Genomic DNA, 15,763 nt, shown 5'->3' on the forward strand with positions numbered 1-15,763 from the left:
TGCTGCCCGGAGTTTGGTCAAATTTATGTTGGTAGCTTCAGTGACACTGTCCACCCGTCTCGTTCTCTATCATCCCCTTCTCCTCTTGCCTTCACACTTTCCCAACATCAGGGTCTTTTCCAGGGAGTTTTCTCTTCTCATGAGATGGCCAAAGTATTGGAGCCTCAGCTTCAGGATCTTTCCTTCCAGTGAGCACTCAGGGATGATGTCCTTCAAAATGGATAGGTTTGTTCTCCTTGTAGTCCAGGGGACTCTCAAGAGTCTCCTCCAGCACCACAATTTGAAAGCATCAATTCTTCGGCGGACAGCCTTCTTTATAGTCCAGCTCTCACTTCCATGCATCACTCTTGGAAAAACCATAGCTTTGACTATGTGGAACTTTGTCAGCAAGGTGATCTCTGCTTTTTAAGATGCTGTCAAGGTTTGTCATTACTTTCCACCCAAGAAGCAACCGTCTTTTAATTTCGGGGCTGCTGTCACCATCTGCAGTGATCATGGAGCCCAAGACACTAAAATCTGTCACTGCCTCCATATTTTCCCCTTCTGTTTGCCAGGAGGTGATGGGACCAGTGGCCATGATCTTAGTTTTTTTTTTATGTTGAGCTTCAGACCATTTTTTGCACTCTCCTCTTTCACCCTCCTTAAGAGGTTCTTTAATTCCTCCTCACTTTCTGCCACCAGACTGGTACCAACTGCATATCTGAGGTTGTTGATATTTCTCCCAGCAATCTTAATTCCGGTTTGGGATTCATCCAGTCCTCCTTTCGCATGATTTATTCTGCATATGTTAAATAAGCAGGGAAACAATATACAGCCTTGTCGTACTCCTTTCCCAATTTTGAACCAACCAGTTGTTCCATAGTCAGTTCTAACTGTTGCTTCCTGTCCCACATATAGATTTCTCAGGAGACAGATAAGGTGGTCAAGCACTCCCATTTCTTTAAGAACTTGTCATAGTTTGCTGTGGTCCACACAGTCAAAGGCTTTTGCCTAGTCAATGAAGCAGAAGTAGATGTTTTTCTAGAACTCTCTGGCTTTTTCCATAATCCAGCCCATGTTAGCAATTTGGTCTCTAGTTCCTCTGCCCCTTCGAAATCCAGCTTATACGTACTTCTGGGAGTTCTCAGTCCACATATTGCTGAAGCCTACCTTGTAGGATTTTGAGCATGTGAAATAAGTGCAATGGTACGGTAGTTGGAGCATTCTTTGGCACTGCCCTTCTTTGGGATTGGGGTGTAGACTGATCTTGTCCAATCCTCTGGCCACTGCTGAGGGTTCCAAACTTGGTGGCATATTGAGTGTAGCACCTTTAGAACGTCATCTTTTACGATTTTAAATAGTTCACCTGGATTCTTATTTAGTCTCAGACATTTTAGATGTCATCTAACCAGCCTCCTGTTCCACTTGGGATTCACAATGATCTTATATTTACTCACATTTAGTTTACTCCACATGGAGACAAAACATTGTGGTATCACACAAGAGTGGAAGTTGTCTCTTGGAATGAATGACAATGCATGAGCAGTAGCTATCTTTCTGTACAGTCTCAAGGTCTTTCTGCAATGACTTGATGATGAAACTCAAGAGATTAATTTTGACTTTCTAGCTTTGCAAAGAATAAAAGCTGTTCTGCATTTAATGGGAGCTACTTGCACACGTTTTAATTTTTCCTACCAAGATGCAGCTCATGAGGTGCTTGTCCTAACATGCAGTACATTTTTGCTTTATATTTTTTTTAAACTGCTACTTATTTTCCTATATTTTATTCAGCTTCCCAATACTACATTCCTACAGTTTTTAGGACATTGAAATTTCATCGGCTAGTTTATGTGAGCCGCTGTGGGAAACATTTGTGTCTAAAGTAGGTAGGGTAGGATTGTGGCAAAGAAATAAATGCTGGCTGCTAAAGCAACAGCAGTCAAGCTGACCAGCTGTACAGAATGTCACTGAGTTGTAAGCCAGGCATTCCAAAAGGAGAATAGTTCAAACATCATGACAAACTGTAGTGTGGTTTGTGAAACATAGATCGCTGTTTAAATCAGGTTTGATAACAAACTGTGGATTGTTAGCCATTCAGAACTGCAGTCCTAACCTAATATTCATTGTGGACGTACAGGGTTTGGCTTATTTAAAGCAGGGCTTGTTGTGTCAGCTAGACCCACAGCAATGGCTGGTCCTTTGCTTCACTCCTCAGCTATCACACCAAATCAAGAGCAAGCAAAAGAAACAAGAAAGAAAGAAACCAGAAATGGAGAAAAACAGCCACAGCTTGTTTTGTCATTTGCAGTGTAATTTGTGGCTTAAGCATCAAACCAGTTAAGGTAAACCATGACTTATGCATGAATACACCCAGAATATGTTCGTTCAATGCATTTGAGGACAAAGCTGTTCATCAGCCATCATTAGCCCCTGTCATAAATAAACAGGTGATGTTCGTGAAGAATATTTTTTGTAAAATTCTCCTTTTCGCTATGGAAAATACTATTAAGGAATCTCCAATGAATGTGTTTTAAATACTGTAGTTATTTCTATCACCATTCTTATGAAATAAAATGGCTGCGTCAAAATTGCAAGGAATCAAACTTTAAGCATTGAAAAGCTTTTAAGATGGTGTGACATGATTTTCCTGCTCAGGGTTATCAGGTGGAAAACTGAATGCATGACCAGGAAAACCCTGGCTCAAAATTCTACTGGTAGATGCCAATAGAGGAGACCCTTTGTCTCTATTGTTAAATTGTGGCTCAGCACTAACAAAAACTCCCATCAATTTAACAGGAGTGCTTTAGGTGGGACTACAAATAGGCTTCTGGCCTTTGTGATAACTCTTTCTACACTTTGAATCTGCCGTGGTCCATATTAAGGTGGAGTGGCCGACACATACCCACCAGGCAACATGTGTCCTTGCCTATTTTTGTCCCTCCAGTCTGTACCCCACAAACACACTGCTAGGGAAAAACACCCCTAAAGTAAAGGAAGATTGGCACACCTGGAAGCCTCCAGTAGTGGCAATCTTCTTTTAAAACAAGGTACATCCCCCTATACTTTCCCCAAAAAACATTTTTATAAAGCTAAAAGTGAATTCCTGACCATTTCCATTTTTTTCCTTTTTAGAAAGTGCTGTGGCCCGTTGTGGTTTCATGTATGTACTGTATGTGTGTAAAATTGCCCGCAGGTGATGCTGAAGTTGTCCACCTCAATTATTTGTTTCACAGCAACTGTCCATTATTTATCAGTGGGCATCATAGGTTATATTCTACTAAATATTAATAAAAAGAACAGCACAATAAAAATAGGAGTGACACCACCTATACAGAAACTCGCTCTGTCTCTCTTTCTGGGTATAAACATTTGCACATATTCATGTTGCACTGAATGCACTGTGTTGAAGAGATTGCTCCCAAATAGCACTCCTAACTGGTGGCTATTTTATAGGACAACATACAGCACCACTCAAAGAAAATCAGTGACTGCGATGTCAAAGAATGACTCAGAATTAATCATGGTTACATGTGATTACTTCCAATATATTGTGGCAGAATTGATTTGATGGAGAGAACTTGCTTTTGTGCTGCACAAAGATCCTTTATCTGCTCCCAGCTATCACGCGAAGAACATATAGTCACCCACATCTACCCTACAATGCTTGTGCAGATAGACTTCTGAAATAAGGTTCCATGCTCTGCTGCTTACCCAGAGTGATCCTGATTAGTGGGAAAGTTTTGACTCTGACTACATGCATCTCTAAGGGCAATGATGACATCTTCCTTATTGACGTAGTGCAGTCCAGCTGCACCAAATGTATTTCTCACTTAATGAAAGCCACAGCCCTGTTACTCTGATGTGTGAAATAATTATTGCAAGCAGGAGAAAAAGTCCGTCAACTTCTTGGGAAGAGTTATATCATGACAGGTTTGCCACTTTCTTTTTTTGGCAGTGCTCCTATGTTATTGGCAGCACCATGACTGGCAGGAATTCAGTGGGTAAACTTTTTTGGCGCTGCTTCTCTGTGATGAGCAAATCTGCACTCATTTCCAGAACTTGAAAGTGTTCCATTCTGGGACTACATTTTACTTCATTTCCCAGACTGCTTGTAAAAAATATTAGTTAGTTTGAAAGTAGTTATTCAAGGTGTGACTAGTTGGATTGCTTGAACAATCATGTGGTTGGAGGCATTTAGACCCAAATTCTCCCCACAGTGACGAGGAATCCAAACATTTTCTGGTAAATTTATGGTTAGGATTGCATTGCTATGGCTTTTGTTTTCTTTGATGCCTCTGACTCAAAGCATGCCTTTTTTGCTTTGCTTTTATTTGTGCATCATCACAAGACATGGGCCGTTTCTTTCTTTATGTTTTCCTCCAACACCTTCCTAATCTGCACCTTTGTGGGGAGAATTTGCACCAGGATGCTCCCCTTTTCAGCTCCATCTCATCCTTCTCTTTATCTGCCCACCTATTTTCATATCTGCAACATATCAAAGGCATGACAGGGGGTGGGTGGGTATTTTGTCGTGCTTGGTCAGGAAAGACATGCCTCCCTGTCCCGAGCAGAAATTCATGTATTTTTTAAAAACCATGCTCAAATCATGTCACAAGATGCAGATAAAAATATAGTAAGCATCACATAGACACCTTGCATCACTACTGCCCTTCTGTTTTGGAGACACAAAACAAGGCCAGATGAGTTGCTTATACTGTATGGGGGCATTCAATATTGTAACATAATTATAATATTGAGCCATCATCATCTATGATATTAAACTCACCGTGAAAATCTCTTTGTTCCTTCCTGCTGTTGTTACTACCAAATTGAGCATCCAGAGTCAGATGGCTATAGGGATGGATGCTGGTGGTCTAGTTCTCTTGTCCCATAGTCAGACATTGTAATGTGAAATGCATGTCCCTCCATACCAGGGGAATAGGGAAGTAAGGCATGCGAACAGACCAGAAATAGTAAAAACAACAGAAGCAGACAGACAACACATTGGGGGAATACCCACAGTAACATCACTACTGACACCATGGATGGCACTGTTTCTCAACCATGATGGAGCATGGTGCAAAAGTGGTTCTAAATACAGTAATGTTTATGCAGCAATATAATGCATAATTTTCCTTGCCCTTTTAACCACAATAAGAAAAATGATAGGCCAACTGTGGAAGATCATGGATCCCATGATGGATAGTGGCACATTATGATTAGTGAAGCAAAATAGCATACTAACTTTCAGCAGCTGAAATAGGCATATTTCCATTGAGAGAATCCTCTTGAGGATTCTCTCAATGGCTACAACAGGTGGAGATAGGTCATGGTAGGTGAAGTAACATCAAGAACAGAACTGCAAATCAGAGGTTTGGGAGGGCAGTCTGGTCCTGATAGCACTTCATTTAACCCCCTTGTAGTTGTTGTTTTGGTCCAGCAGCAGCAACTTATTGCATTAAAATGGCAAATAGAAGCCTTTAACATCAAGATCATGACTGCAACGCAATGTGGGAATGGAGAGAACTACACACCAACAAAAACAAAAAAGACCCAGAACACTGATAAGAAATTGTATTTTTCATGCTCCAGCAGCAACTCTGCTACCTCTATCTTGAGAACTATGTGAGCATGCAAGAAATGTTTCTCTATTCAGTTTGTGTAGTCACATCATGATGAAATGCTACGGGCCTGGTATCATCTGTGTATCATTTAGGGCCACCATGTATCAAAGTATAAAAATCTGCCTGGTAATCTCACTCTTATACAGTCGTGCCCCGCTGGACGATTACCCCGCTCTATGACGAATCTGCTTTACGTTGACATTTTAAATGGAGTTTTTTCGCTTTGCGATGATCAGTTCCCTGCTACGGGAACTGATTTTCGCTTTACTACGATCAGCAAACAGCTGATCGCCAGGTTTCAAAATAGCTGCCGGCTGAAGAAAATGGCCCCCCGCTGTTTTCTAGGATGGATTCCTCGCTTTACAGGCACCGAAAATGGCCGCCGTATGGAGGATCTTTGCTGGACGAGCAGGTATTCAGCCCATTGGAACGCAATGAAAGGTTTTCAATGTGTTTCAACGGGATTTTTTTGTTTCGTTTCACGATGTTTTTGCTCTACAGAGATTTCGTTGGAATGAATTAACGTCATTAAGCGAGGCACCACTAGTATTTAAGGAAGATGACTTGATCCATGAAAGCTCACATAAAAATATGGCAGTTGCTCTTTTAGATTCCACAGCATTTTTGTCTTCTTTAATTTTTATTTTTATTTTGATTTTTGGCCTGATATTTGACAAAAAGCAATTCAAAAAGCTGTCTGTAATATTCTGGTCAGCTACTCTCAAGGTACTCATTTGTGACACTGGATGGCAGGCCAGAAACAGGGCTTGGAAAAGTTACTTTGAGGGACTAAAGCAGGCTTGACCAACCTGCGGCCCGAGGGCCGCATGCGGCCCAGGTTGGCTCATAATGCGGCCCAGTGCAATTTTTTATTTTTAAAGAAATTCCAAAGTTTCAAGTTACACTGCCAGTGCTTGCGGCCGGAATGCGGCTGGGGCACGTCACAACGGGGGGGGGGGGGAGAGTGAAGGAAGGAAGGAGCAGGAGTGGAGGGGAGAGGGGGGCTGTGTGACTGCATTGCGCTGTCCCCGTCAATAGGTGGACTCCCTCCCGGCCCCATAAAGCCACCGGAGTCAAAGCTGGCAGCCTCTGCTGTCTGAGATCGCAGCTGCTGATAAGCGCGCTTGGAGCGGGGCTGCGGAGGATGGTTAGGGCTGCCCCCCACGCGGCCAAAACCAAATGTATGTGCGGCCCAAACCAAATTTTCATCTTCTAATGTGGCCCAGGGAAGGTGAAAGGTTGGACACCCCTGGATTAAAGCTTCCAAAATGTTGGGATCATATGGGTAGTTAAAAAATGTCTTCTTCCATCTTTGATTAAGCAATATCCTCTATCAATACAGCATACTGATGACAAAAGGCAAACTACTTGAACCTATCTATTGATCCCTTACTTAGGCCCTTGAAGGAACTCTGAAGTGTATTGTTCACTAGTTAGTAATTTTCAGGCTAAACGACACGTTTTGAAACCAGTCATTTTAAAATACAAATGATGCATTGGTTTGTTCCAAACCTTGTGACTAACATGTGCCAGGTTTCTCACTCTGAATTTGCTATCTAGTCAGTTTGTTTGGGTCAGAACTAGAGGTTCTAAATCAGAATTATAGTGCTGAAAAGCCTGTTACACAGTTTGACAATTAGATACTGTACTATGCTGCCATGTTGACAGTAAGGTGATGTGATGTATAGCTTCTGATAATACATAAACTTCCTGCATAATATATCTGTTATCTTATAAATAAACATTAGATAAGGCTGATCTTATTCACTGACTGTGAAATGAACTTGAGCCTGATAATGTGACATCAACAAAATACTGTGGCTGCAGAATAGTTCTGGGGATGGTGGAGGGAGGGAAATCTCATCCTGATGTGACGTAATGGAGTATGTGAGATGATAAAGTTGCTACCCTGTGCCTATTTTCCTGAGATGAGGTCCCCATGGCAGCTGCTTCGGTGTCAATAAGCCCAGGAATTAGATTCAAATCTTTTTGTAATATACTGTCTACCTTACTGATAGAAAACCCCAAACCATCAGAAGAACAGTTCTTACCAATCCTGGACAGCATTAAAAGATTCTTCACAAGTAATATCATACATAAGAATGAATCCCATTGCTCCTCGGTAGTAGGCAGTAGTAATAGTTCTGTACCGTTCTTGTCCAGCGGTGTCCTAACCAAAACAATAATAAATGCAGTAGATGTAGTTAGACATGACATGTATGTGCTGTCACAGAAATCAGCCTATGTCAGTGAGAGCATGAAAGCTATTTTGATGTGTTAACTTTTTCCAGGAATGGGGACTCAATTAGTTTTTCCCCCCCCAATGACTCGGACTCGACTTGGAACCCAACCCAACTCTCCCTTTTTTCTGGGTGGTGGTGTGTGGGGGGAGGGGGAGACTTGTTTTTAATAGGGACTTTTTCTTGAGGCTTGGGATTCCTGACTTGGTACCAAAGCTTCAGACCCAAAGACTTGCCAACATCCCTGGCTTTTTCTGACGTAGGTATTTAGGAAAACATGGTCTTACAGTTTTATCTGAAACATTATAAGCTGCTATTACAGCCAAGAATCAGGTTACCTGAGGTACAGTATATTGCTCTCCACCTTACAGGCCTATTTCATGTATCAGGTCACCTGGAAACGCCTTTCTGGTGGTCTCATATGCTTCTTTGTTCCACTTTTTAGCTATTCATACCAAGATACTACGGCAGCCACTATGTGGGAGGGCTTTCCCTCAGAGATTCAACATGCTCCAACTTTTCATTTAGGCTCCCATTCAACGCATTCCTATTTATGCAGGTCTTCTCTGTATAATCCAAGATACCATATATCTCATTGATCATATAAATATTTGTTAATTTGTGCATCATGTATTTGGGTATTGTGTGTAATGTGTTTTGTACATTATGCTTGCATTTGCGTGCTGCATACATGTTTTATTTTGTTGTGCATTGCTGTAAAATGTTAAAATATAAACACTCTATAAATATTTATAATGACTTAAATAAATAGGCAGGTAATAATGCTCCAGTGCAGAGAAGAACATATTTCTCTCTGTTTTGGAAGCAAGGCAAAGCTATGCAGAAGCCTTCCACTGATGTAGTGACATGTGGTCTGCTCAGCTTTAACTCTGCCCGGGAGCTGACAAGCCTTCTATGTTAGCACAATGACTTGGGGCTGTATCATCTGTTCCTGCCTCCTGTCCTGAAAACAAACAAACAAACAAACGAAAAACCCCGAGCAACTTCTCTGAGCTGGAGTTGCACAACTTGAATATATGCTTCCAGGCAGACTAAATATGAGTATATAATTTCCTTTGTCGCAACGCGGATTGGGATATGACCTTGAAAACATTGTTAGAACTAATGAACTTTTTCATAATTTTCAAGGGTCAGTATCAATAGCAATATTTTGTTTTCTAAATGGTTTAAACAAATTGTTGACTTAGGGTGCAGTTAGACGGTGAAGTTATTGAGGAATGGATTGAACGAAAGAGGGTTGCTTGGAAGTATGGTCTGAGATTTAGAACAATTCTTGCATCCACACATAAGGACTATGTAGTCTGGGGACAGGAAGTCGCACTGCACCTAAAAGTGACCCTAGTGGGACTGAATTTGGGCTTTTGAGAGGTTTCATGTTTCCTGGTTTAATTCTTCTTGCTTCCCTTTCTCCTGTACAAAATTGTTTGACAGTTTCTAGCCCATAATTTTAACAAGCTTTCTTTCGTGCATCAAATATATCTTATCTTTTTTTTAGAAATAAGATCTTCAAACAAAAGTGGGGTCTTCTTGCCATAAATAATCAGATGATGGCCTCCTGCAGGCAGTTGCTTATCCCAGACATTTTGATTGCACTTTGCTAACCTTTGCTTGCATGCTTACAGACATTTATAGCTACAGACAATTATTCTTATTGACATACAGGTAAAACTGAGCAGTTGTGAGGATGAATCATAGGTGGCATGAATAATGCAGCCAGTGAAGCAATTTAAGATGGCATTATTGCAGGGCTATGCGGCGTAACAGTCAATGCCTTGCTATGGAATAAAGAATGGAAACAAGGCAGGTTCCAAACAGAAGGAAAATTGAACCAGGAAAGTACGGTAATCTGTCCAAAATTAATATTTTAAAAAATGTTCTGTATGTAGCATTTGTATGCCACTCATAATGAAAGAATCTCTGGGAAATCTAACATAAATATTTAAAAAAATTAAATAGAAAATGAAACATACAATTATAATACCACAAGCAATCTAAAATAAAACTCACAGTTTCCCAAAATTAGATACAGAGATGTTACATATAGAGGCATAGAGTACATGAAGTTTTTTTTTTTTTTAAATCACAGGGAGGACAAGGGAGTCCCTGGAGATCTTCACAGCTAAAATAATGTGTTCAATTCGTTTTATCCTATAAAGCCCTAAATGACTTGGTCCCAAGCTACCTCAAAGATTGTTTCTCCCATTATGAACCTGCTTGGGTACTAAGATCATCAGGGGAGGCCTTTCTCTTGATCCCACCACCTTCACAGGTGCATTTGATGGGGACACAAGAGAGGACCTTTTCTGTCACTGCTCCAAGACTTTGGAACTCCCTCCCACAGGAGGCTAGGGCTGGCCCCATCTTTGTTGTCCTTCCACAAGCAAGTGAAGACCTTTCTCTTCAGGCAAGCTTTTCTTTCAATGACTGGCTGCCTGAGTGTGATCTTTTTACATGGATTGTTATGCGTCACTGCTTTGACTGTGTTTTTAGTATTGCTTGTGTTTTCAATTTGTAAGAGGTATTTTGTTTGTTCCTTTTTAAATAGTTCTATAAGTGTTTTTAGCTGAAATACTGCCTTTCAATGATGTATGCCAACATTGTATACTCATTGTTTTGTTCTTAAATGTTTTTAAATGCTGTAAGCCACCTTGGATCCTGTTGGTGAGGTAAAAAATATTTTAAAGAGACAAATACTGTAAACAAATGAATTGCCCTATGGGGAACAGAAGAGTTACCACCCCAAGGGGCTGGTGGCAAGCCAGCTGTGTTGCCACCTTTGTCTGTACCTCAACCATCCTCAGCTCACTTCTTGCTGCTGTTGCTTGGGAATTCATATATTACAGTCATGATAAAGTAGGCCAAGTCCAGGAATGAGCAAAGAATGTGAGCCTGAGTTGGAAGGATATTAGGAGTGGTAGAGGAATACAATAAAAAAAACTTCCAGAACTCACTTAACGCACATGGCTCTCTCCTTGAAGAAGCCGCTTATGATTGAGGTCTCTAAAGTATTTTATATAAAATGTTTGGTAAAATGTTTTCTATAACATTTCAAAGGAAATATTAAAGCTGAAGCCATCTGTTTCTTACGTCCAACAGCATTTTCCTCCAAAGGGATAGACCTACAGCTCTCCATTACCCTACTACTTTATTTCCCTATAGTCAAGGCAAAATAACTTGCTTATGTAAACTGTGATGCTTGAATGTCACTATAGTCAATCATGTGTTTCTCTTACTGCATCAACATGCTACTAGGGAATTCTGATAATTTAGTGTAGTTATGTAAGGGGAATAACATTGTACAACATTATCATGCAAAAGGCAGGACTGGATGAGTCCCAAGGCGGAATTAATATTGTCGGAAGAAATATCAACAACCTCAGATATGCAGATGATACCAATCTGATGGCAGAAAATGAGGAGGAATTAAAGAACCTCTTAAGGAGGGTGAAAGAGGAGAGCGCCAGAAATGGTCTGAAGCTCAACATAAAAAAAAAAAACTAAAATCATGGCTACTGGTCCCATCATCCCCTGGCAAATAAAAGGGGAAGACATGGAGGCAGTGACAGATTTTACTGTCTTGGGCTCCATGATCATTGCAGATGGCGACAGCAACCACGAAATTAAAAGACGCCTGCTTCTTGGGAGGAAAGCAATGACAAACCTAGACAGCATCTTAAAAAGCAGAGACATCATCTTGCCAACAAAGGTCTGCATAGTCAAAGCTACGGTTTTCCAGCAGGGATGTATGGAAGTGGGAGCTGAATCATGAAGAAGGCCGACCACAGAAGAATTGATGCTTTTGAATTGTGCTGCTGGAGGAGACTCTTGAGAGTCCCCTGGATTGCAAAGAGAACAAACTTATCCATTCTGAAGGACATCAGCCCTGAGTGCTCACTGGAAGGATAGATCTTGAAGTTGAGGCTCCAATACTTTGGCCATCTCATGAGAAGGGAATTTATTTATTTATTTATTTATTTGATTTATATCCCGCTCATCTGGTAAATCTATACCACTCTGAGCGGCTAACAGGAACATAGATACAATTATAATAAAATAATTTAAAAATCAATTAACAGAAAATAACAAAAATCATAAATAATCGCAAATAATAAATAGATAAAGAAGAGAAAAATAAATTAAGTTAGATTAGGTGCTGGCAGGAGGGAAGGCCTTGACATAAAGCCATGTTTTTAGTTGAGTTTTGAATGTACCCAGCGTAGGGGCCGCGCGAATCTCAGGAGGGAGATTGTTCCAAAGGCGAGGAGCCACCGCCGAGAAGGCCCGGTTTCGTGTCTTCTCCCTCCGGGCCTCCCTCGGCGTCAGGCTCCTCAGCCTCACCTCCTGGGTCGCGCGGGTGGTCCGGGTAGAACTTGGTGGGTGAAGGCGTTCCGCCAAGTATCGAGGTCCCAAACCGTTTAGGGCCTTATAAGTGAGCATTAAAACTTTGAAGTCAATACGGAAACGAATGGGCAGCCAATGCAGTCTAGCCAGGATAGGAGAAACGTGGTGGAATTTTCTCCCTCCGGTAAGGAGTCTGGCTGCTGCATTCTGCACCATCTGGAGTTTCCGTATCAGCCTCAAAGGTAGCCCCACGTAGAGCGCGTTGCAGTGATCTAATCTTGAGATTACGAGCACGTGTACTAAGGTGGTGAGCGCCCCCGTATCGAGATAGGGCCACAGTCGGGCAATCCGCCAAAGGTGGAAAAAGGCGGAGCGGACAACCGACGCCACCTGTGTTTCCATGGTGAGCGTCGGGTCCAAATGTATGCCCAAGCTGCGGACCCCACTCACCGGAGCCAGGGTGGCCCCCCCAAACGAGAGAGAGCCAACCAAGCCACCAACCATGGGGGGGCCCACCTTCAGGACTTCCGTCTTGTCCGGGTTCAGCCGCAGGCCATTTTCCTGCATCCATTCCAGTACAGTCCCCAGGCAGCGCTGAAGGGACAGGACGGCATCACCTGCAGTTGGTAAAAAGGAGATGTAGAGCTGGGTGTCATCAGCATACTGATGACACAGCGCTCCACACCCCCTGATGACCCCCGCTAGCGGCCTCATATAGATGTTAAATAGACTCCCTGGAAAAGACCCTGATGTTGGGAAAGTGTGAGGGCAAGAGGAGAAGGGGACGGCAGAGGACAAGATGGTTTTGCAGTGTCACTGAAGCTACCAACATGAATTTGACCAAACTCCGGGTGGCAGTGGAAGACAAGAGGGCCTGATGTGCTCTGGTCCATGAGGTCACAAAGAGTCGAACATGACTTAACGACTAAACAACAACAAATAACATTATGTCTGTTGGTTAACATTCAAATCCTTCTGAAATTGGATCACAGAATTGTAGAGTTGGAAGTGACCCTAAATGTAATTTAATCTACCCACCTGCCAGTTCAGGAAATTTACAGCTATAGCAGCTCTGACAGATGGCCATCTAACGTCTGCATAAAAATCAGCAGTAAAGGAGAATCCACAACATTCTGAGGCAGTCCATTCAACTGTTGGACAAATCACTTCTCATGGTTTCAATAATGGTATCATGTTAATAGGGAATTTAGCATTTTTCTCATAGCCAATACATCCACTTTTGTCTTTAATAATAAGCATTTTAATTCATGTTAGATGATAACTCCACTGAATAGCATTAACCAGAACCCTGTTCGTGATTTATGCTGCATAAGGGAAATTGTGTGTGTGGTCAGGCAGACACTGAGGAATTCTGAAGCACCCCAGAGGGTCCTAATTTGGGGTCAACTCTCCTGCCTTTCACACCAATTATTCCTGGGACGATCTACCTAGGCAGGCAGCCAACGACCCTGCCAGAGTCGCCAATGATGGTGGAGGATAAGAAAATTATGGGAAGGGCTTGCCCTGAGTGTCCAAAGGATGAGGAACCTTCTAGAAGGAATAATGCTCACAATGAGACATAGGGGCCAAAAGAATTTAGAAGGTAGGAGGAAGCCCCTGAAGGTGTAAAATGCAAGGGCAAAAGCAGAAGCAGGAAGGCTTGATGACAACAGACTGTTGAGGGAGCGGAAGAAGAGGAGGTGGGAAAGAACGATAAGGGGGAGACCTGGGTGGAAGTGCTGGAGTAACCTCAGACTACCTAAAGAGGTTCTGCAAGACTGTGTTGAATCTAGACAAGTTTTTAAAAAAGGCGCCAGCAGCCTCTAGTTTATCCCACTCCAACAATTCCTACTCCAGAATAGTTACTGTGCTGGAGGAGGCATTGACACTTGAATTGCTTCAGACAACTGGGAGCTTAAGTGTGGGACCTCCAGCAGATGACATCTTCCTCCCATGGCAAAGGGCAGTGGCATTTTTAAGCCTTTAGAAATTTGGAAAGAAGGGCAAAGTAGCCATTTCCCACTTTGGACATAAGTGCTGGTTGACCTGAGTGCACCAAAGGACATCTTAAGTGAGATGAAAAATTTGGAATCACAGTATGTTGTTTGGTTAATAAAGCTGTGTTGAAAAGAAGCTTCAACTCTTGCCCTTATTTCTGAACCTCTGGGTCTTTTTGATGTCCCACTTCACACGGAAGACTTGGGGGAAGACACAGGAATGCAACCAGTGTTTTTCTAATGAATGGCAATTTGCTGCTGTAACTTTATGTGATTTCCCTTATGCGAGTGTAGATAACCAATAAGATTCTGGCCAATAATTCCTGTTTGCATTTTCTTTGCCTATTGCCATTAACAGTGGTTTTAGATGGAAGAGTTATAGGTGGAACCAGGCTGCTAAAGGCAGACATTTTATTTTATTTTATTTAGATTATAAAGTGACTTTCAACGAGAACCAGATTAAGATCTTTAGAGGTCCTAAGCACTGAAAAGATTAGGATGCCCCCTACAAATATAACATGCAGCAGGTCCCACAGCTTGAAAAAAACCCATATAATGCACACGTTGTATGCATTAACATACAATAATTTAATTGTTTAGTATGCAGCAAAAAAGAACCATGTATCGTATGCAAAATCATACATACATAAAATCAAATTAACAGCTTCCAGCCAAATCTTGCGCTATCGCACTTTGATTAATATAGACAGATTCTGTCAGAATCTAAACTGAAAAGCTCAAACAAGAGCTTGAAACCCCATTTGGGGCATTTTTCATAGAATCATAGAATAGTGAAGTTGGAAGAGGCCTATATTCCTGCTCAATGCAGGAATACAATCAAAGCATATCTGCCAAGTGATGAATCCCTCCAGTGTTGGAGCACTCACCAACTCCCGAGGTAACTGGTTCCGCTGTTTTACTGCTCTAACAATTAGGGAGTTTTTTTCCCTGATATTCAACTGAAACCTGGATTCCTGTAATTTGAGCCCATTGTTGCGTGTCCTGCACTCTGGCATGATCGAGAACAGATCCCACTCCTCCTCTGCATGACAGCCTTTCAAGCATTTGAAAAGTGTTATATCACCCCTCTGTCTTCTTTTCTCAAGGCTAAACATCCCCAGTTCTTTCAGTCTTTCCTCAAAGAGCTTGGTTTCCAGCCCCCTGATCATCCTTGTTGCCCTCCTCTGAACTTGTTCCAAATTGTCTTCTTGAAGTGTGGTGTCCAGAAGTGGACACAGTACTCGAAGTGAGGCCCAACCAGTGCTGAATACAGGGGAGCAAGCACCTTGCAGGATTTGGAAACAATACTTCTGTTAATGCAGCCTAAAATAGCATTTGCCTTTTATGTAGCCACATCACACACTGTTGGCTCATATTGAGCTTGTGATCTAGGACAATTCCAAGATCCTTCTCGCTTGCAGTATTGCTGAGCCAGGTATCTCCCATCTTGTAACTGTGCATTTGGTTTCTTTTTTCAGGGTACACTACTTTGCACTTTTTCCTGTTGAATTTCATCCTGTTGTTTTCAGCCTAGTGCTCCAGCCTATCAAGATCGTTTTGA

At 41.9% G+C, this 15,763-nt stretch overlaps 1 protein-coding gene across 1 annotated transcript in view; it reads right to left on the reverse strand.

Annotated features, from left to right (window-relative positions):
- Window positions 1-15,763, reverse strand: part of RAB3B (RAB3B, member RAS oncogene family) — a 91,158-nt gene that overhangs the window by 16,406 nt on the left and 58,989 nt on the right. The window contains exon 3 of the mRNA XM_020788146.3: window positions 7,655-7,773. Within this exon, the coding sequence (XP_020643805.1) occupies window positions 7,655-7,773 (119 nt within the window). The remainder of the gene's footprint in view (window positions 1-7,654; window positions 7,774-15,763) is intronic.

Source organism: Pogona vitticeps, chromosome 4, assembly GCF_051106095.1.
Source record: "Pogona vitticeps strain Pit_001003342236 chromosome 4, PviZW2.1, whole genome shotgun sequence".
Classification (NCBI taxonomy): domain Eukaryota; kingdom Metazoa; phylum Chordata; class Lepidosauria; order Squamata; family Agamidae; genus Pogona; species Pogona vitticeps.